The 21,131-nt window shown below is 38.1% G+C and overlaps 1 protein-coding gene across 4 annotated transcripts in view; it reads left to right on the top strand.

The window, feature by feature from the left end:
* The first annotated feature begins 2,327 nt into the window (after positions 1-2,327).
* Positions 2,328-21,131, top strand: part of LOC121854390 (sodium-dependent glucose transporter 1-like) — a 36,091-nt gene continuing 17,287 nt past the window's right edge. Inside the window, exons 1-6 of one of the 4 annotated variants that reach the window (XM_042349053.1) lie at positions 2,336-2,482; positions 5,166-5,413; positions 6,413-6,539; positions 8,056-8,220; positions 9,878-10,065; positions 19,688-20,445. In XM_042349053.1, the coding sequence (XP_042204987.1) occupies positions 5,240-5,413; positions 6,413-6,539; positions 8,056-8,220; positions 9,878-10,065; positions 19,688-19,696 (663 nt within the window). In that variant the 5' untranslated portion in view covers positions 2,336-2,482; positions 5,166-5,239 and the 3' untranslated portion in view covers positions 19,697-20,445. Of the gene's footprint in view, positions 2,483-5,165; positions 5,414-6,412; positions 6,540-8,055; positions 8,221-9,877; positions 20,446-21,131 lie in introns of those variants that run through there. The other 3 variants (XM_042349050.1, XM_042349051.1, XR_006086541.1) reach the window with 3 other exon arrangements.

Below are 21,131 nucleotides of genomic sequence, written 5' to 3'. Positions count from 1 at the left end.
AGTGAGAGAGATAGAGAGAAGGAGAGAGAAAAGGAGTGTATGAGATACTTTTACTTTTTACTTTTATCCTCTTCTCCACTGATCGGCTCGTTAGCCGCTTGGGCGATCAGTCACGTCTCTATTACGCACTGTTGACAAGTACTGGGCATGCACCGGCTCCTGAATGTACCTGAACCTGCTCCAGTGTTGGTCAAGTCTGGAAAGAGAAAGAGAGTAATCGAGGGAAAAATAAATTAATAACGTGAATGTATGTATACACGCATGTGTTGTGTATGAATGTATGCAAATGTGTTTGTTTACATGTGTACGACACTTACATTCAAGCAAACTGTACACATTACTAGGTATAGCAGCTTCCGGTCCGGGCGTGTGAGAGGTCGCCCACCTGCTTGACTCACCTGCGGGGGAGAAAGTGAGTCATACATCCACCTACACCCACCCAAGTCCACACCCACACACGCCATAGCTTGCCTGCACACCACACCCACATCAACACTTGCCAATGAAACGCCTTGAGGGTCAGCCAGAGGTGTTCTCACGACTCCAAGTGAGTTGAACCATTAACACGAAGTTCTAGCGCCATGCTATACTGCTTGATTGTTTTCGTGACGGGGCTTGGTCCATACTTGTGTGTGTGTGTGTGTGTGTGTTACGGGGAATTCCCAAATTAGGGACTGATTGAGTATTAAGTGCCTGTTGAAAATGATGGCCCTCAAGACAACAATTTATATACTGTATGTATGTTATTCCCAAATCCGGGATCTTTCCCAAGTAAACAACAGCTGTGAGATCCTCTTTACACAGCCTCAGTATGCGTCAGTGTGGGCCAGCCGTGAGTCATATTTCACGAGCATTATGACCCTAATTATGCACATACGATATTCATTTGACTTTACTGAAATCTAGTAGTGTGAGTGTGTGTAGCGCTGCGACGGTGCGATGTTGTAACGTTGAGAGAATGATATTACCCAGATAATAACAGTTGAGGCTTATAATGATAATAATAAGAAGAACAACAATAACAACATTGAAATTAACTTTATTAATACTTATTGAGTAATGTGTTCCTCGTTTACATGTTACCCAACTGCGCACAATCATGCGCAACCAATTTGTACCCCCCCCCCCCCAACTCCCCCCACACACACACTTTTCGGCAATATAATAGTGTGGTGACTGGTGATGCACAGTAGAGACAGTGTCATGCCAACTTGTGACGTATTTCTTGCGTTGTAATAGATATTGAAAGATTTCTCTGAGTCTCTTTTCTATATTTTCCATACATCTGTCTTATTGTCTCCTTGTCCTTCTTTCTGCGCCTATTTATCTCCCTTTACTTCTTTCTTTCTGTCTCTCTTTGGCAAAGTTAATGTGACAGGTAACAGTATACTGGAGGAGATCCAATGCAAATTTATTATTGAGAGCGATATTGCCGCCCCCCACTTGTTTTTTATTATATGGCGAGCACTCACCATGCCCGACTTCCACCCAGTGAGAGCGGCAGCTCTGCTATGGAGAATCCTTTATCCTCTTCACCACTGATCGGCTCGTTAGCCGAGAGAGAGAGATGGGGGCTAGGGAAAGGAAGGAGAGTAGAGGTAGGGGGAGAGGGGGAACCAAAGAAATTAATATGATAAAGGAGGGAAGCAATACAACATGAGTTGTATTAATTTGGACCTAACTACTCACCCCCTCCTCCCAACCCACAATAATCCTTCCTCATGTTTATAACGATGGGAGGGAGGTCGTGAGGGGAGTCAGCGACGGATTTAGACAAGGGTGACTTGTGACTAGTTTAATTGTATGTATGTCAGTGTGTTTTTGTAAGAATGCACCTTTTTTGTGAACATTAAAAAAATTATTTTATATTGATTGATAATTACTGGAGTTAAAACACTTAGTTTAAGTTTCCCTGTGCTGTTATTCAGTTTTTATCGGAATGAAAGTTACAAAAAATAATAAATATATTGAAGGAAACATGTCGCAATTTTTCGTACCGTAGTTCATGATATCTATGGTAATGCAGATAAGAATTATTGATTGTTTATATCAGAATAAGTACAAATACTGATTTATTAAAAGAAACTACTGATTATCTTAATACCCTGTCACAATTTTAATAAACAAAATTATAGAACCTAACGGAAATAAGTTTTTAGCTGGTTTCTTGGGCTATCCTTGGTTGAATCAAATCGATATACATGTACTTCCATCACCATCTATGTTGAACCACTGTGAACGTGTACGACATTTTCTAGTGAACCAACGTGAACTTATATGACGATTTACTTGAATATTTATCAATTTATGGTTGGTGGCGAGAATCCGGTGTGGATCATGATGAACGGTGAGGACTGAGCAGCAGACGACGCTCATGATCCAGTGGCTGCCAAGTGAGTGTCATCTTCAGGTCCTTCCAGGGGTCAGGATAACACAAGATTATACCTCTTTATCCAGGGCTTATGCATTACATGTTACCTAGGTGAGTATGTCTAAAACTCAGATGGTTATAAAAGCTGGAGTAATTTTCGTTAGTACGTAGTTAAGGTGGATGTATTGAATTTCTTAAGACAGGTCAAGGTTCATTTTTGTTATTTTTATCAATGTGTTTGGTTTGTCTGCCAGATATATTTATCTGTACGTCATATTTACTTTAAAAAATAGTATTTATCTATATAAGTGTTTATATATAGGCGTGATGTATATTAAGAGCCAAATACGTATTACCTAGTGATATGGGAGTAAGGAAATGATAAGGTAATTGAAGATCAGTTTGGTGGTCCAGGTAAAGGTGTAGATAATCATTGATGACTGACCCGCGGCCGATTTTCCCCTAAAAAATGATTGTTAAAACTCTGCAATTTTGCTGTTATATTGTGGACACTTGTAGTTTGTGCAAATGTGTTAAAAGTGGTCATTTGTAAATTAAACCTAACCTAACCTTAGTTGATATAAAAAACAAGCTGCAGAAGTGTTGTTAGAAGACCTCACCAACTTAACCAAACAAACCTACCTAACCTTAGCTAACTTCCTAGCCACTGGGCTTCGACCCCCTGTATATTAAACGAAAAGAACTTACTATGATATGGTGTAACTTGATTTTTTTTTTGTGGATGTGAGAGCATCCATCTGTACCCATGGAGATATCTAACCAGACAAGAAAAAATTTATAGAACAGACAGCAAGAACGGATCCAGGAATATCAAAGGGCGGTGGAGGGGGGGGTGTCCAAGAAGTTGTGGGTAGGAGAACATGGCGAGCAAAGCTAGCCCACCCAGCTGGGGCGGTCTAGGGGATGGTGCTGTAACCCCCCTTCCCCCTAGAATTTGTTTTTTATTCTGACCGATATATGGACATTTTGAAGCCATGTGCATTTGATATTCGGAGATACTCTGAGGTCAAGAGTAATTATTCTTTACAGTACTAAAATGTCTAAGTACAATACTGCATTAAAGTAAATACAGTATACTGTATTGGAATTTTCTGACGAAAAGAGGGGGTCCGGACACCACTCCATAGGAACCCCCCCCCCCTGACAGCCAGGCATAAAGGATGAGGTACTATGGAGAGAGACAGTTTGGCTGTGTGAGGAAAGAAGGATGTACTATAATGGGTTATTCTGGTGTGACAGACAGTTGGTGGGCACCGCAGCCAGGCGAGTATTACCAGCTCATGACCTTGCCGGCGATACACAGGATGCCAAATCCACCGAACATTGCCCGTTAAAGTACCTGTAAAAGAAAGAGGGCGAAGCAATAAGACGAAATGCCTTTGATTCCACCCTATCTAACAGATGAACAGAAGAAGAGCCACCCCAGATATGAGAGCAGTACTCTTAAGTTAGGACGAATGAATCCCTTATAAACTTGAAACAACTGCACAGGGGTGAAGTAGCTACTGCATCTGTACAGCATTCCCAGCTTTTGGGAGGCAGCTTTAGCAGTGTTGTGGATGAGTGGTCAAACATATCTATTTTAGAATTGACAGGATGATTGCATCCTGAAATGTGATTGGTGGGAGATCTTCTATTTTGGAAATTGTATTTGGTAAATACTGTGTTTAATTACTGGTGAATTTAACCAAGTCTCTACCTCCCCATTCGGAGATGCTGCACAGATCTGCATTGATAGATGAAACCTTATCAGCTCTAGAAGCAGGTCTACAGTGAACCCTCAAAGATCCAGACTAAAAGGGGGGACCACCTGTCTGAAAAAGTCGATTGTCCTATAACATTACCATTTTGTGTACTTTTGAAAATGAGCCTTGGTTCATGAGTTTTACTCACATCTTCTCTGCTTGCTTTTCAAAATACAGTATGGCTTAAGCTTGTGTTACGCATACTAAATATAGCTACTTACCTTTTCTTGCCATTTCGGAAGTAATGAAATATCAGGTCCTTATTTTTGTTTTTATTTGTGCAGCATACAACGCACCGGTGAAACTCATTCATAAGTCGGACGTTCGTAAGTCGGGGACCCCCTGTAATCATGATAACATTCTCATATGTATTTACTAACACTATGTTACATTTGTACTAATCCAGATGATACTAAATGTTATATAATAATTCCTCGAGATAAATGTACTAATAATACTTCCTTGAGATAAATGCACTATATAATATCACGTGCCATTAAGCGAGCTCAGGCTCTCAATTGATTCAGCCATGTCAATATTGTTGTTATTTTCCACTGAACCTGTATTTTTCAGGTAAAAAAAAATTCAATATCATTATTGGGTAAGCAATTGAGTACAGCTGTGTGATGGCAGAATGATGATTTAGTAATGAATGTCTTGTGATTTTTGGCATCATAATCACTTAATAGTTGGCATTGTTTAGAATAAATAATGAGGATTATAGCTGGCCTTCTTCATACACAACTCACAGGCTTCATGATTACCAATATAATTCCACTAGCATCTCATAAAAACCCATAAAGTTCTTAAATCCCAAAATGTTGAGTATTTGACCATTGTCATCTCTTTGGCCCCCATGAACCTCCATCTTTTAATTTGATTTTTGACCATCCTATGTTTTGTGTCTTCTCTAGACTAACTGATGTATATTTTTGATGTGTGCAGATTTTGTGAGGGATTTTGTGTTGTACCTTTTAGTGACTTATCAGACTTCTTATTAATAGCTTTTCTTTGCTGTTACCTTGCAGCTGAGCCTCAGATTTGAGAGAATTAGCCCTTGGACCACTTCACAATTTACCGACAGTTCAAACGCTGGGTTGCCATGGCAGACCACACAGAAGATAATGATCCTTTTGAAGAGGATATTGTTTTTGATGAGACTGGCTTACTGGGTGGGAAAATGCCACGCTCTCGTCAGCAATCCACTGTGGGATTCTTGCCAACATTTATGCTCTTTATAAGGACTGTGTTTCTCTGCACAGCCTTCGTTGGATTGGTGAGTAATATCAAACTTTATTGTTAATGCTGTAATGACCAGTTTTTTATGTAGTTATTATCTATAAATTTCTAATATAAAGCAAAACAAAAGGGATGAAAGTAAACTGGGAACAGTTGGAAGAGGCTAAGATTGAACAATACAGTACAGTAGTACAATACAGTACTGAATATTCAAAAACTGGGGGAATTAGATGAAGCTGCAAAAGAGAAGGAATATGATGGGAACATGAATGAGCTGTTGGGGGATAACAGTGAGGATATAAATAAATGAGGCAGTAGAGCCTGCTTAAAAAAAGAATTTACAGTAGTTAGAAATAAAAGAGGGAATTCATAGTGGAATTCATAAATGAAAAGAGGCAATGAAAGGATGAGAGAATGGTGTATAAAATCCTTTCAAAATAAAATGTACCAGAAGAAGAGTGGAAGAGGAGAAAATAGAATATTGAGAGGGGGAGAAATTTTTGAGAGATTCAAGGAAAGGTCTGTGGAATAAGGAAAAATTTTAAGCTGGTAATTTTTAGGAAATTAATGAGTGTGCATGTATTAAAACTACAAAAGATAAAGGTGGAGGAGAAATGACTAAAAGTAAAATGAAAGATCAAGGGGGAAGACTAGAAATGAAAATAGGAGGGATATTTAAGTAGGTTGTAGGAATATTTTGAAGATACTGTATAACAATTCTTGATGGAAGAGGAGCTAAGGAGTAGAGAAGGTAGGAAATACATTTATAGAGAAAAAATAGCTATTTAAGGAGGAGATAAAGTCTTATGGGCCTGACTCACCAAGTTTGTGTTTCCTTGGTCATTATTTGCAGGCGGGCAGGGTAGGAAGTTATTCTGTATCTGTGCAATTCCTTCTGCCATTGGTATGTACAGTATATTTTAATGGATGTTTCCATATGAGAATTGGTCTAAAGGCATGTCATAATTGAAACTGTATATAGCTACTAAAGATAAGATTTATTTTCTATGCAATCTTTTCTTTAAAAAATATCCAGGGGCTGTGTATGTCTGTGAGTGGGGAACCCTTGATAAAAATGGAGTTGGTTGTTGGGACGTCAGTAGACACAGCCTTCCACACCTTCACTGCCCGCTCCTTTGGGATGCTGCTTGGAGGAATCTTAGGTTAGTGCCCCCTCGTTTTTTTTTTTTTTTTTAGAATAACAATTCCACCGGGCTGCAGTTGCTTGTTTAAAATCTAGTACAGTGAACCCTCGAAGATCTGGACTAAAAATGGGGACCATCTGTCCAAAAAAAACCAACTGTCTGTACCCTGTATCTTCCATCGAATGTACTAAATGTATAAAAATGATAAATAATTATATAAAAAACCCACCAAAACTACAGTACCATATTTTATGGCATATAAGACATGGTGCTCCCACTTTAGCAGGGAGTATTGAGGAAAAACTTTTGTGAGTATTTTCCTCCTGAAGCCATAGTTTCCTTAAAATAATATACCTGTATACAGTACCAGTAAATGTGAGGAATAAATAAAAATAATATCAATAAATAAGTTACAAAATTCATACTGTACTGTATTGCCAAATCAGTAAATAAAAGCCAAGTGAAAGTTTAACACAGTTGCTATTTGCAAACACTCCCTGCTTCACCATAGTAACGAAGACCAGCTGGGATGCCGATTCCCAAGCAACACTCCCCACCAGCTACACTCTGCGCTCTCCTCCCGTTATGTGTTTGCCCTTAGGATATTTATTACTTTGACTTTTTTTCACAATACAGTATGTATGTAGGATGGTGTGTGCATGTAACTGAGTAAAAATAAATGAAGAAAGCTACATATATCTACCCGAAAATATGAGTCGAGAAACAACAATAATCCCACAGCTTGGACCCAGTAGCCTGGTGGTTACAGGGAAGAGTCTACAATGCCATGATTAATCACTATTAAGCACTATTATATCAGTAAACACTAATAATATCAGTGAATGCAGTGAAGTATGGCAGGGAGGGAGGAGAGTTACATGAGCAGACCACACTAACTAATGGTCACTCACTGCCAGGCGTGTGATGGAAATATGTATGGGAGAAATACATATCTTGTAGTCTAATGTGAAAATGGTGACAGGCAGAATGATAAACAAATTATATGAACCATGCACTTACCTACGATAACATAATAATAAACATTGTATCATTACTTGAGTGAATGAAATAATATTCCCACAAACAACAATTGTCAACTCTGTTCATGTTACCCTCCTCGGGCACCTGTGTCCAGCACGCTGACATCTTAGTTACATGGGCCTAAGATGATCTCTGCTCTGTTTGGGGAAATCTTCTAGGGGAGGCTTCTTAGCCTCCGGAATCCCCAAATTTTGTCAGAATCTTCTGAAATCCTGATTTACCAGGTCTGAATCTTCGAGAGTTCATTGTACAGTACAGCACTGTATTTGGAAAAGATTCTGAGCCATCCGCTTTGTTGATAGTTTCTATTGTGAAAATTGGTGAGCTCAGCAGACATTGTGTATTGTTTGGGAAGATACTGTTGATATACCTGTAGAACAAGAAAAAGGAAAAATTTGTATTATTTTATTAAGGGAAAAAATTTTTCTTTCACAAAATATTTGCTGTGGGAACAATGTTGTTAAAAAGTGAAAACAATTTCCATATCCTGCAGGTTCACTGTTATTTGAGGTGTACAACCGTCAGTTCCTGATATTTGTGAGTCTTATATGGGTGGCTGTGTCAGTGACAGTATTACCCTTCACTGTCCCAACTGCCCTCTGGTGGACATTCACCACAACTGCCTCTTTGGGCATGGGTCTTGGATTCCTCTTTACAGGTAAGTTTGTTTGTTTTAGAAAATTGTAATGGATGTGAGAATTCATCGTTATAGTGTTTGTTGCCGACTTTATCTAGTCTCTTAGGTTTATCTTATCAGTTTAGGTCTTGTATAATTGTCATGTTCTATTTTGTATCAAAACTTTCTCTGACATATTTTGTATTTCTTTTCTCCTTTGCAGTCTTAATTCATCTGTACTATTCTTTGTTTATTAACTCTTCATTTTTTGTCTTATGTATGGCACCAAATATTTTAACAAATCACAACCCTGAGGTATCCAAAGTGCATAAATTGCATACCTTATCCATGTACACCTGTGTCACCAGCCAGTCACATATTCTCCAGACACCCCTGTTCCTCTCCTACTGAAGTTAAGTTCATTTTGGAGAAGTTCCCCAGCTCTTGTCAGTCTGAGCTTAGTACAGTTTTCCTCTTATATAAGACTTCTTATGAACAGTATAATGATATAAAGTTGTGCTTTTATTATAATGTCAATTAAGAAGTCTGTGACACCAGTCACATTTTAGGAAGCAATCATTCTGCCAAATTCTAAAATAGATATGCTAGACCTCACCATTTCCTCTAATATGTCATGGAAGCCACACATCCTCAGCAATGCTAAAGCTGCCTCCCGATAGTTGGGAATGCTGTACAGATGCCGTAACTACTTCACTCCTGAGCAGTTGCTCCAAGTATATAAGGGATTCATTCATCCTAACTTGGAGTACTGCTCTCATATCTGGGGTTGCTCTTCTTCTGTCCAACTGTTAGTTAGGGTGGAATCAAAGGCATTTCGTCTTATTACTCCCCTCCTTTAGTGAGTTCAAAAGTTCAAAACTGTAACCAAGAATAGATTTCGGGTAAAGAGGACAATGGCTGGGAAAAAACAGTGCTGAGGCAAACCTATTAAGGTAAATCAGTGTAAACTACTACAAACTTTTTTGCACTAGTATTTGAAAACAATCCAACCTGACACCCCATAACATGGTTTCTAATATATCCCTCTACAATGTCTACATTCTGTCTCAGACATTGGGGGGACATGCAATAAATCCAAGAAAGGAAAATAATATATTGTATGTGGGCCATTTCACCCCCAAGAATGCCTTTCAAAATCTTTATGCCGTACCTGTTCAGAAGTAAACAAACTACAATACTGTATTTAATAAAATTGACTGGGTTACACACCATCAAAAGACTTCTCTCCTTGATATAATGTCGGTGACAACAGTTCTCCCAGCCATAAGGCAAAACAGAAGGTACTCTTGCAGTGTAAAAATAACAGAAACAAACTGTTCCTTACATATAAAGTAACTAACATGAACACTGAGGACTGCATAACACTTGGCAAAGCTGCTGTAGTGCAAAGAATTTGGAGAGATTCTTATTTATCTCCATAAACTGGAGGACAAGCTGACAGAGGCAACTGTTAAACAGGTAGCTGGGACTGATCTGGAATCTCGATGTTGCTTCCGAACAGCAGAGAAGAGCAGAGTACACAGCAAATGTGACAACTTATTTCCTTCAGCCTTAGATGGTGTTAGCCATTTCAAAAGAGTTTTTTTAGTGACATGATTGGAATAAAAATGTAATAGTACTTCACTACTTTATCTCAACCACCAAATTTATAGACAATCTATTTTTCTTTTTTCTCCAGGTGGGAATGTCCTATGTCTGGACCTGTGGGGGCGACAGGGCGGAGCTTCTCTTCAGGCACTGCATTTCAGTTTTGCTGTTGGAGCTTTTATAGTTCCTCTTGTCATCCAGCCATTTTTTGCAAGCCTGCACACCAGACTCCACAGTAATCTCTCTGATGGACAGGATCTGGCCTCTACAGATAAAGAGGTAATGAGGTTTATTCGTGAGTTACAGGATACTGATCCTCCTGCAGGTGGTTTAAGGAATTTTTCTTTGGATTTACCATCCATTTCTCTTGAAGAAATAAAGCATTTGACTTATCCTAAAGAGGCCCCAACCCATGAGATCCCTTCACTGTTCAATAATACTGTAAACTTGACTTTACCTGTTACAACCAATTATTATGACAGAGAGACATCCATTTCTCCAGTAACAACCCCAGTCATGCCAGTAACAATTATAGCGCCAAATATATCTTCCACTTTGAAGACACCAAAAATGAAACCCCCTTTCACAGATGCAAATAGATTAAAGCCAGATTTAGTCAAAGAGTGGAAAAGGCCTCATAGTGATTCTAAATCCAAGTCAAATACTCCTAAACCTGGAGAAAACAAGGAACAAGAATTGAATCCAAGTATTACAAACCCGAGTTCATCAGACATTGACACTAACCCTCCTACAGCATCACAAGCGGAGGTAGTAGAAACAACAAAAGCCATTGAGGTTACTACTCATCTCATAACCTCTTCACAACAAACAGTCAGTACTGCTCCTGAGCACCAGACATACAATTCATCTCTCTCTGATGCAGTAGAAATTAACTCAGCTTCTAAAGCATTAGAAGTGAACCAAACGCATAGTGCCTCTGTCCATACTGCAGAAGAAGCTAGTTTGGCTACAGAAAAATCAGAATTATCTCCAACTTCTCCCACAACTACCATAAAACAGACTTCGACAAGTACCACCTCAACCACAACATCTACAACACAGTCCCCAACTACAACCACCTCAACTACCCCAGTTACAAGAGTGGCTATTACACCCACTCCACAACGTTATCCAATAGTATATTCTAATGGTGAGGACCAAGATAATGTAAGTGATCTTGAGTTTCCTATGCAATACACTGACTATGCCAATAATAATAATGATGATGATAATCATATTGGCACAGCAAAGAAACGCATAGAACAAGATGATACAAGTCCAGATGTTCACGAACCAAAGGTGCTGGAGTATAAAGAGTCAATAAAAAGTACACCAGCAGGTATGAATACTCCATCAGATGAGCCAGGTAAATCAGAAATGCCATCATTAAGTCGCCCTCCAGGGAAGCCTGACACTTTCAGCAATGGAAGTGATGAAAATACTCAGTTCCTTGACAATGTGGCACTACGACTTAAAGTTTACGGAGTGACCAAAGTTCATTTAGCTTACATTTGCATTGGGATTTTTATAATTCTTAATGCTCTAATTTCGCTTGTGATTCTGTGTCATAATCCAAGAGAAACAAGATCCAAGCAAGATGATGGCAACATGAACAAGATGCAGAAAGGTAGAATTGTTGTATTCACTATTATTTTCTCTGTTTTTATGTTTATGGCTGAAGCTTTGCAAGGGGCCGTCCATCACTTGCTGGCTTCATCAACTACAGGGACAGGTCTTGCAATTATCCAAGAAACAAAAATGGATGGTCAAGTTCTGTTTTGGGGACTAGTGTGTCTTGTAAGATTTCTCTGTATATTGGTATCTGGCTGTCTGCGCCTTAAACCTGGTAAACTTCTCGTAATTTCAATCCTTTTATCATTTATTGGATCGATATTCCTAGCAATAGGATCCTTCGGGAAAGAAGACTTTTTATGGGGTGGAGTAATATTCCTGGCCATTGGTTTGGCACCAGTGTTACCAACAAGTTTACTATGGATGGCTCAGTACATGCGAGTGACTCATCGTATGTGTGCTCTTATGATAGTTTTGGCATCATTTGGAAATTCACTTACACATTCACTTTTAACAAGAGTGGCTGGCAACTCTCACTCTTATGCATATATCCTTGTGACAATTAGTTTTGTATGCCTCTTCTTTTTGTTTTTATCAATGTGTAATTTATATGCTGCCCAACGTAGCAAAACTCTCGGCGTTCCAGTTGGTTACCAGTTGGCCAATCAACATGAGGAGGAAGATAGTATTGAACTAACTCCCTCAGGAAGTGCAGTTTTTACTCCTAATGACCCAAGAGTCCGAGAGAATGGAGAGGCCGGACAGTCGCTGTTGATAGATTAGTGGTATTATTAGGAATAGCTGCTGCACCTCGTATCATACATTAAAGTAACATGGGTGGTAGAAGAGTGTATATTGATGAATCTAGTCTTTATTTTCATATATAATTTTTTAAATTGGTAGACGCTAGTGTTTCAAAATTCACACAAACATACAAGCTCTCAACCACAAATTTTAAAGATGCTACTGCTGAATGGAATGTCCTTCATGTAATGTTGTATATTTAAATAATAGCAGTAAAAAAAATTTCACTAAATTAACTTGTTAGTGTTTATAATGTAATAAGCATCAAGATTTGCTTACATAAGGAAGATGGATTTAAGAACTAAAACTGTACTTAGGGTTCATAATATTATAGATACTCTGAACATTTCATTGTTTCCCTTGGCCAGGTTAACCCATTTTATTATGTCCATGATTGATGTGGTTAATGCAATCTTAGAATATAATCCTTACTGTCGATATTCAAGGAATCATACAGGATTTAATTTTTCTTGAATAGTTTGTTATTTAAGTATAATGTCAAATAGCATTAACATTCCCACAAGTCTGCCCCCAATAGATAGTGAGCATACCAAACAATAATTGTCATTAATGTTCTCAGAAGTACAGAGATGGCCTTCACTGCCCTTGAAGTAATGTGTGCACTCTGTAAAAAAAAGTATCTTTCGGGAGGGGTTCCAATGAATTACGAACTGAACAGTCCTGTTTTCTTGCTAGGGTTGGTAGGCATGATTGTGAGACATTTCCTACTTATTATGGTAGTCTAAATTTAGTTTTTTCATTCCAAATATAAAATTAGTTCCTTGTAATATGATTGGTGTATAACAGTATGCCTCATGGGCCTTTATCAAAAAACTCGTTCATGGTGCTATTTTCTTTCTTCCAAGAATTGTAAAGATACATTTCTTACTGAGTGTACATCTTGTTTACATCCATACATTACACCTCACTCACTTACCTACTCTTTGCTGTTATGCTTTTAATGCTATCTGCTCAAATTCTTCTCAGTTTTATTCTTTTTTATAAAAATTTTTCCATATTTTCTTTAAATTTCCGTACGATTGAGCACTATAATGTGTGTGTGGTAAGGGGATGCATGAGTGTGTGTGTATGTGCAAGTAAGTGTCCTCACATGTATGTGTATGTGTTGGCATGTGAATGAAAATGTTTGTGTAATTCCAAGCTTAGCTGACCAGGCGAAGGGTGAGGTGATGAGGCAGTAGGTGAAGTGACATGCCAAAACACTTACACAGCGCACACTTAACAGCCCTACCAAACAATTGTCTTATGACATTTTAATTTATAATTCCTATTTTAAAATGAATTGATACATGATGGCTCATTTTGGCTACTTTTGCACCTAGACAACTCATCAGTGAATAAACCAGGGCATATGGTGACGCATTATATACTACAAAAAAATTATTAAGTTCTGAAAAATACGCTACAATATTATTTACTCAGTTCTCAAGACAGACCCTGTGGTAAGCACCAACCCTCTTGAGGGATCGCGGGCTGCCGAGCTGGAGGAGGTGAGTTGTCCTCCTTCCTCCCAACCTTCTCTCCCTGGCTATACACCAAACATAGTTTTGTACAATATCTTAATATAATTCATATTCTATTCCTATAATTTACTCGTCGGTAATTTATGAGGAAACCATTACCACCAGAAGGAGTTGTTCAATTTCTTTCAATTTACAAAATGTTTTATCATAAGTTATATATCAAATTTTTCTATTTAATACCTGCACTGTATCCCTTCAAAATTACATTACATAACATTTTAAAATACAGTATGGAGTAAGGGGAGAGACCCTTGGGGGAAGAAACTGACCGCTCACCCCCTAAAAAGGTTCGTCTCCCACTCCCCACCCCTGCCTCTGTCATTCCTTCTGTAACTCAACACGATATTGTTTATTTGTTATTTATTAATTAGTAAAGATATATTACTGTAATAACTTGAGCTTATTAATACCTGTACCCTTCATATACAGTACTGTAATAAATAAATAAAAAAGGTGGGAAACTTGGTAATGGCTAGGCTTACTCGCCTCCCCCCTCCCAGTGCATAGAGGTCTGGGGGGAAATTTCCTTATTATTTTGCTTGTCATTTAATTTTGATGTCAAATTAATAATTATCTATTGTATTTTTTCTATAGTATTTAATATTTTATTTTATCAGTGATAAAACATACACCATAAGAAGCTGATCATACAAGAATATATGATAATGAATTCAGGCAAATAAAAAATGTTAGCAATGAGGCAAGGCGCCGTGTCTCACACAGTGCTGGAGAGAGAGAGAGAGAGAGTGTGTGTGGTGTTGCTGCTGTTGAAATGTGTTCTTGACACACACACACACACACACAGGAGTTAAGACAAGAAGCATCCAGAAAGAGGGTCTTGTGTGACTGTGTGATGGCGAGATAAGATCAGCTGCTGAGAAGCACTTGGCAATACAGTGCATGTTACCACTCCATCTCTTTAATCACCCACACATTTCTGTTTTCTCACTCCATATTTTAAAATGTTATGTAATGTAATGTTGAAGGGATACAACTTTGCTTATTTATACTTACACTTATCACAATCTTTATTCACGACATCTCCAGGTCATGAAACCTGCTTAATCTCCCACCTAACAAAGGGTGACCTGACTTTCCATCAGAATGTCAGTACTGTAATATGAGATCACTAATCCCCCATCCTACCTCGACCTGACATTGCATCAGGTCAGGTCAGTTACACCAGACCCACTAATCCCCCACAGCTCCTTGGGAGTGGAAAATACCAGTCTTTGTTGTAACACACAGCTTCATTCATGCCCATATCATGTAGATTTTTAGTTTTTAAATATATTTATTTAACCAAACTTTTAGATAAACTATGCTGGATTATTATAGTAAGGAAATGGAGTTCTAACTTAATTAGAACTGCATTATGGACGCCAGTGGTTTAGACTCGAGGAAAACATCCCCAGCACCCAGAAACGTTCTGGGGATGTGGGTTAGTGTCTGTCTGTGCAAGATGTACAGTTTAGAAACTTGGAAACTTTTCCCAGTAACCGGAAAAGATTCCGGGGATAAGGAATTTTTCCGGGCTTGAGAAAGTTGTCCGGTTACCCAGAAATCTCTCATCCGTGGAAGTGCTCTGCACCAATTGTTCCGGCTAATGGGGTTATCACTGTATTTGGGCACAAGTATGTGTGGAGAGTGTTTGTGTGTATGTGAGGGCAAGTGTGTGTGCATGCTGTGCACACATGTTGCAAGGTAAATACAATGGCATAGTGTGTGACCCTTCTTATTTATTGATATATTTTTATATATTTTCAATAGTCTTCTCTCAGGACTTTTCATTTTATCTTCTTAATACAACACTAAAAATTGCTGCTATTCTTTATTTGTTTATTAGTCTGTGCCAAATTGATGCTGAGTACAGTAAAACCTTCCCAAGTCAGACAATATCAGGCGAGAGACTGTGTCTTACAGTATCTAGAATTCTGCTTTATGCCTAAGTTGCAACTTAACTTCCCCCTGAAAGCATCATTTTGCTGAAAAATACCTTCCAAAAACAAAACTAAACTTGACAGTACAGGATACATTTTACACTGCACTTACTTTTATTGTAGCAGATGAATCTAGAGGTGGAGGATGAGGGGGGGCTGCTTACACTTATAGTGACTATATTCATACTGCATATTTAATTAGACTGCATTTAACTACTCTTATATTTAGCTACACTCATATTTTTAGTTTTTTTTTTCTTTCTTTTTTTTAACTGACGGTACAAGCCTCAACCCCCTGGTAGCTTATTGGCTGATACATAATATTTGATTATTATAGATATATTATAAATAAATCCATATAAAATTGTTAAGGATACCTAATTCTGGCTCATGTTAAGGCTGATTTTAATGAATGTAAAGATATAACTACTTGAAAACATTACTTTCAAGGTAACTTATTGATTTTTTGTAAGTGAATTTGTACATCTCACACACACATAGCGGGGTCTCATCTTACACAGGTCTCGTTTGCAAGGTCAACGCATGCGCAATTGGTTGAAACATGACCGTAGTTATAGCTTACGTAGAAATCAATGGATAACGCAAGTAGCGGTATAGCATTAATTTAGTTTTTTTTTATTATTATTATTATTTAGATTAATTCGAAAAAAAATGGGCTCTGGGTCACTGAAAAAGACAGTGCTTGAGAGATGGTGAGTGCTGGCATCATTGTTAAGGAGAGCAGAACAGATCAGCTGATACCACTCTGTACTGTATAAAAGAGACCACAATAGCTCATCTGGGATTGAGTGTTGGATTTTGGGAGGAAAATTAGTGATTTTTTTATAATGTTTTATTAAGCTTGGCACCAAATGAGCTTAAATAATAGAGGAATGATGGTGAAATTGCATGTTGTCTTTATAAAGGGATCGCAGGCTGCCAAACAGAAGGTGTCCTCCCTCCCTCCTCCGCCACTCCTCATATACATACCCAAACGTAGTTTTGTATCTTAATATGATTCGTATTTTATTCCTATAATTCATTCATCTTAATCTATTTCAATATACATGTATATTCCTATAATGATAATCGACTTTTCGGAACTGCACGGTTATTTCAGATTCAACCCAAATTCAAATTATTTATTCATTTAGAAAAAATACAAATTAAGCCAAAATACAAATTAACGAGGGTACAGCGTACTGTATATTGCTTTTGTCGTTATTCAAGGCATCTTCAGATCATGAGAACCACCATGACAATGGGTGGCCTGATATTACATCAGGTCAGGTCAGTTACATTAGAGAATGAGGAGAAATTTACTTTTTCCCACAGACATAATATTTCTTTCTTATCTCTATTTTCTTTTTATTCTTTAATTACCTGTACTCTATTTCTTTACATGATTTCTCATACATTATTCCTGATTCATGTTCTTATTTACTTAAGCAGTTATGGAGGTCATAGAGAGGTGGAGGAGAGAGTGGAAGAGGCAGGGTGTAGTGCAGGAGGAAGGGTTGACGTGATCACTTTTCCCTCACCTCCCCAACAATGATCGCTTGTCCTTTGTCCCTTGTAACCGAGTACAGTATATGCTCCTCGCACGCCATATCATATAGTTTTTTTTTTTTTTTTTTTAATCAAACTTTAGATAAATATTAGGATTCTTTGGGTAAAAAAGTGTTTGTAACTTAATTAGAACTGATTTTATAGACCCCGGTATCAACAAGAGATGACACCATGTCTAAACATGCTGGAGGTGGGGGGGGGGGGCCTATTGCCTCATTCATTAGTTTGTTTTTATTTATTCATTAATATTTTCTCGTATGATCAGCCTAGTATGGTGTATGTTTCATCATAAATAATATAACATACAATATTAAATAATAGAACAAAGTACGGTATATAATTTAACTTCAAAATAAAACAACAAGCTAAAGCAGTATTGGTGGTGTGGCGGTACCAGAGCAGATTGAGGGAGGCATGACTCAGCAGCAGGTGATGCAAGCTGTGAGCAATGTTGAAGAACTCAAGGATGCTTTAATGAGTGTTGAGCCCAGCCTGCAACACAGTGACGAACTCAGTGCGCAGTTAGACAATTTGGTGGAACCCTACGGGCAACGTTATCAGGAGTTTATTAAACGCCACCGCCAAACTCTCTCTCTGCCTATTTTATGCCTCAACAATTCAAGGAGAATCCAGTGGCGATGACTCTGCCACCCTGGATATTGGTGATAAAGCTGAAGTTGCTTTACAAATTTCTGCAGTTGATATTGAAGGCTTTGAATCCAACTACCCTTCACCCCCTGCTTTGAACCCCCCATCCAGGGGCAGATCCAGGAATATCAAAAGGGGTGGGCCATGAAGTTGTGGGTATTGGACCAATATCATGGACATTTTGAGGCCATGTGTGCTTGATATTAAGAGATATTCTGAGGTCAAAAGTAATTACTTTTTACAAAAATGCCAGAGTTCATTTCTGCATTAAAGGAAAGGTATTGGAATTTCCTGATGAAAAGGGGGACCCAGACCCCCCCCCTGGATCTGTCCTTGCCATCGTCTCCCAGAGCTTCCAACACCACCACTATTCAGTGGAGATAGTGGAGTATCACATACTGTAATTAACTTCCTGGGCTTTCTTGAAAATTTATTTAATTTACTTAATAATGTAGATTTAGTTTATGTGATATTATGTGTAATTTTTGGAAAATTACCCTAAGTTGTTCTAGAGTAAAGGTCTGGCGAGTCCAGTACTGCATGTTGTGCTGAGTGTTTGTCCTCTGAAAATTTTGGATCTATTGTATACCCTTTATTATCTCTCCACATGCAGTACAAACTATCCTAGGATGAGTGCAAAGTACCTAGGAAGTTGTAGTGGTATGCCTTCCTCAAAGCAGAAAAGGAAATTCATTAATTTGGGTACTAAATTAGAAGTCTTACTGCATTTTCACGCTGATCAGCATGCAATGGACAATTATGTTGCTCTAGGCCTCGAGTCCACCTCAGTGAAATCCATTCATGGTAGTGCTAAGAAATTCCAATTCCACATCTAGTACATTCCCACACTCCACCATGTCAGCCAACCTTTATAATCACCATTTTTCAGTATAAATTTGTTTGTGTAAACAGCAAATCCTCTCTAAGTTAGGCTATATGGGGTCTTGAGCAGGCTGTACAGATTAGCAGTGTTTGGCAGCCTGGCCATATCCCTTTGCTATTGGCATTGTCCCTTATGTAACTTTATGGAATTGGTTTCTTAGTGGACCATCCTTCACAGGCTCCTGCTCTCATGAGCATTCATAAGGCCATGGGCTGGTAGGAGCTAGGGATAAGAGATACTGTAGTGGAGGGAAGGAGTCTTATGTACAGTTGGGATAATAAGTACTGTACTGTACAGTATTGCTCATCCTAGTGGTGGAAGCAGTCTTATTTAGCAGAATATAAACCAGAGAAGGGGCGGAGTTAGCACATTAACCCATGAATGGCCAGGAGAGGCATTTCAAGAATATTCACAGGGCCTCCCTTCCAATAGATAAAATATATTTCATCCCTCAAAACCATTTTATGCAACATTTCACTTTTTTAATGATTTATACAAATTTTGTATTGTAGATCGTCAAATTTTATTGTTTAATTGACTACAGTACAGGTACTAGGTACAGTATATAAAAATGTCTTATGGTCACTCATTTTGTTTATTAAATAGGAGGTAACTAATGTATAGTACAGTAAACGTACCATTAGTATAAACTCGTTTCAATAGAGGGTTATTTATGCTAGGAATTGTTTGATGGCATTCTTTAAACACACAGATTACTCCAAATTTTTTTTTTTATAGCTCTTATTGTCTACTTATTTACAGAGCTCAGATGATTATCTCACTGTACAGGTATTTCAAAGATATTTCCCTTGAACTGGATTTTGCCAAGGATTCACATATTTTATTATGTAACATAAGGATACAAATAAAAAAAATATAGCTTTTAATGGGTGATATAAAAATTTCTGCATTTTCTAAATAGATTTGTATATATTTGACAGATCAGTTGATATTCCAAGGATTTCTTAAAAAAGAAAAATAATGTGAGAAGCATATGTGAAAAGGTTCCCCTTGTGATTAGAAATACAGGTATGTACTGTATAATAATATATTTTTGCTAAGGCCTCTTGTTAAAATAAGCAGAAGTACCGTTTTGTCAGAAGAGTTATTTGTCCAATAATTCTTTTTTGAACATTCCAATAAACACAAGGACTCCCCAAAAAGTAACTGTGCACTGATCTGGAATAAAAAAAAAATATTTGACGATACATATTTACCCTCTTTCTTTAACAATCTTGGTGCACTAGTGCAGACACAGTTTATCTTTAGCACTCCAGCAGAAATACTCTCTGGAGATATCCTTTTACTCTTGTCATGCTGTAGAGTGTTTTTTCATTGTAATGCTGTGAATTTGTTATTACATATTAATAATAATACCAGCAGTCACCATAGACTTTTAAAGGACCTTAGTACTGTACGGTAATTTTTTGTGTATAGGTAATGGAGGAAGAACTGAAAATATTAATCTATACTTTGTATGTTTGTGTTCGTAAAGGCAACTATAACGATTGTTTTTTTTGTGAACGTGAATCCATCTCTGAAAAAAATAGTTATGTCGCATCTTACGCGGGTTTACATTCCGAAGAGGGCGAGTAAAGGCAAAATTACCCATGAAAATCCCTTAAATCACCCATAAAGTACATGGGTATATAAACCTATACTGTAATGTTGTTTAGAAATAATATAAAACTATAAAATATAAAAAAATGAAGAGTATGGGTGTGTGTTGGAGGAGAGGTGAGGGGGAGAGGAGAGGATCAGGAAGGTGAGGTGGAAGAAAAATGGGGAGAAACAAGAGAGTAGGGGAAGAAGGAGTTGGGAGTGAGATGGAGAGAAAAGAGAGGAAATAAAGGAGAGAGGAGAAGGGTAGAGGGCAATGGGGAGATGGAAAAAAGGGGGAGGTATATGGGAATGAGAGAGGAGGGACAAAAAGTGGAGGAGTAATAGAAGGAGGAGGAGGAAGAAGGGAGGTAGTGGGGGTGGAGAGAGAGAAGAAGGAAATGGGGTGAGAGTGAGAGAGGAAAGAGAAGAGTAGGTAGAGGGGTAGGGGACGAGGAAGGGGAAGGGAAGGATGAGTAGATAGAGGGGGATGGGGGAGAGAGTGAGAGGGGGTATCCATACAGCGGCAATTTAAAAGTCTTTACCAGTTCCCTCCCTGCCTTAGGAGTGAGGGAGGGAAAGGGTAATGCAAGTTGCCATTGGTATATACAATGAAGCTATAAAAATTGTGTAAAAATCATTTCAATACTCAAATGGAACTTAGAAATAAAGAAAATATAATATAAAATAAGAAATACGAAGAGCAAGAGCATTTTGTGTGGAAGCAGTGAGAGGTTTGTCAATAGCGTATATGACACCATGGCTGGTTAGGCCTATTTCAATTTA

This window comes from Homarus americanus, unplaced genomic scaffold (genome assembly GCF_018991925.1).
Source record: "Homarus americanus isolate GMGI-L3 unplaced genomic scaffold, GMGI_Hamer_2.0 scaffold54443, whole genome shotgun sequence".
Classification (NCBI taxonomy): Eukaryota; Metazoa; Arthropoda; class Malacostraca; order Decapoda; family Nephropidae; genus Homarus; species Homarus americanus.
This window is presented reverse-complemented; position numbering and strand designations above follow the sequence as displayed.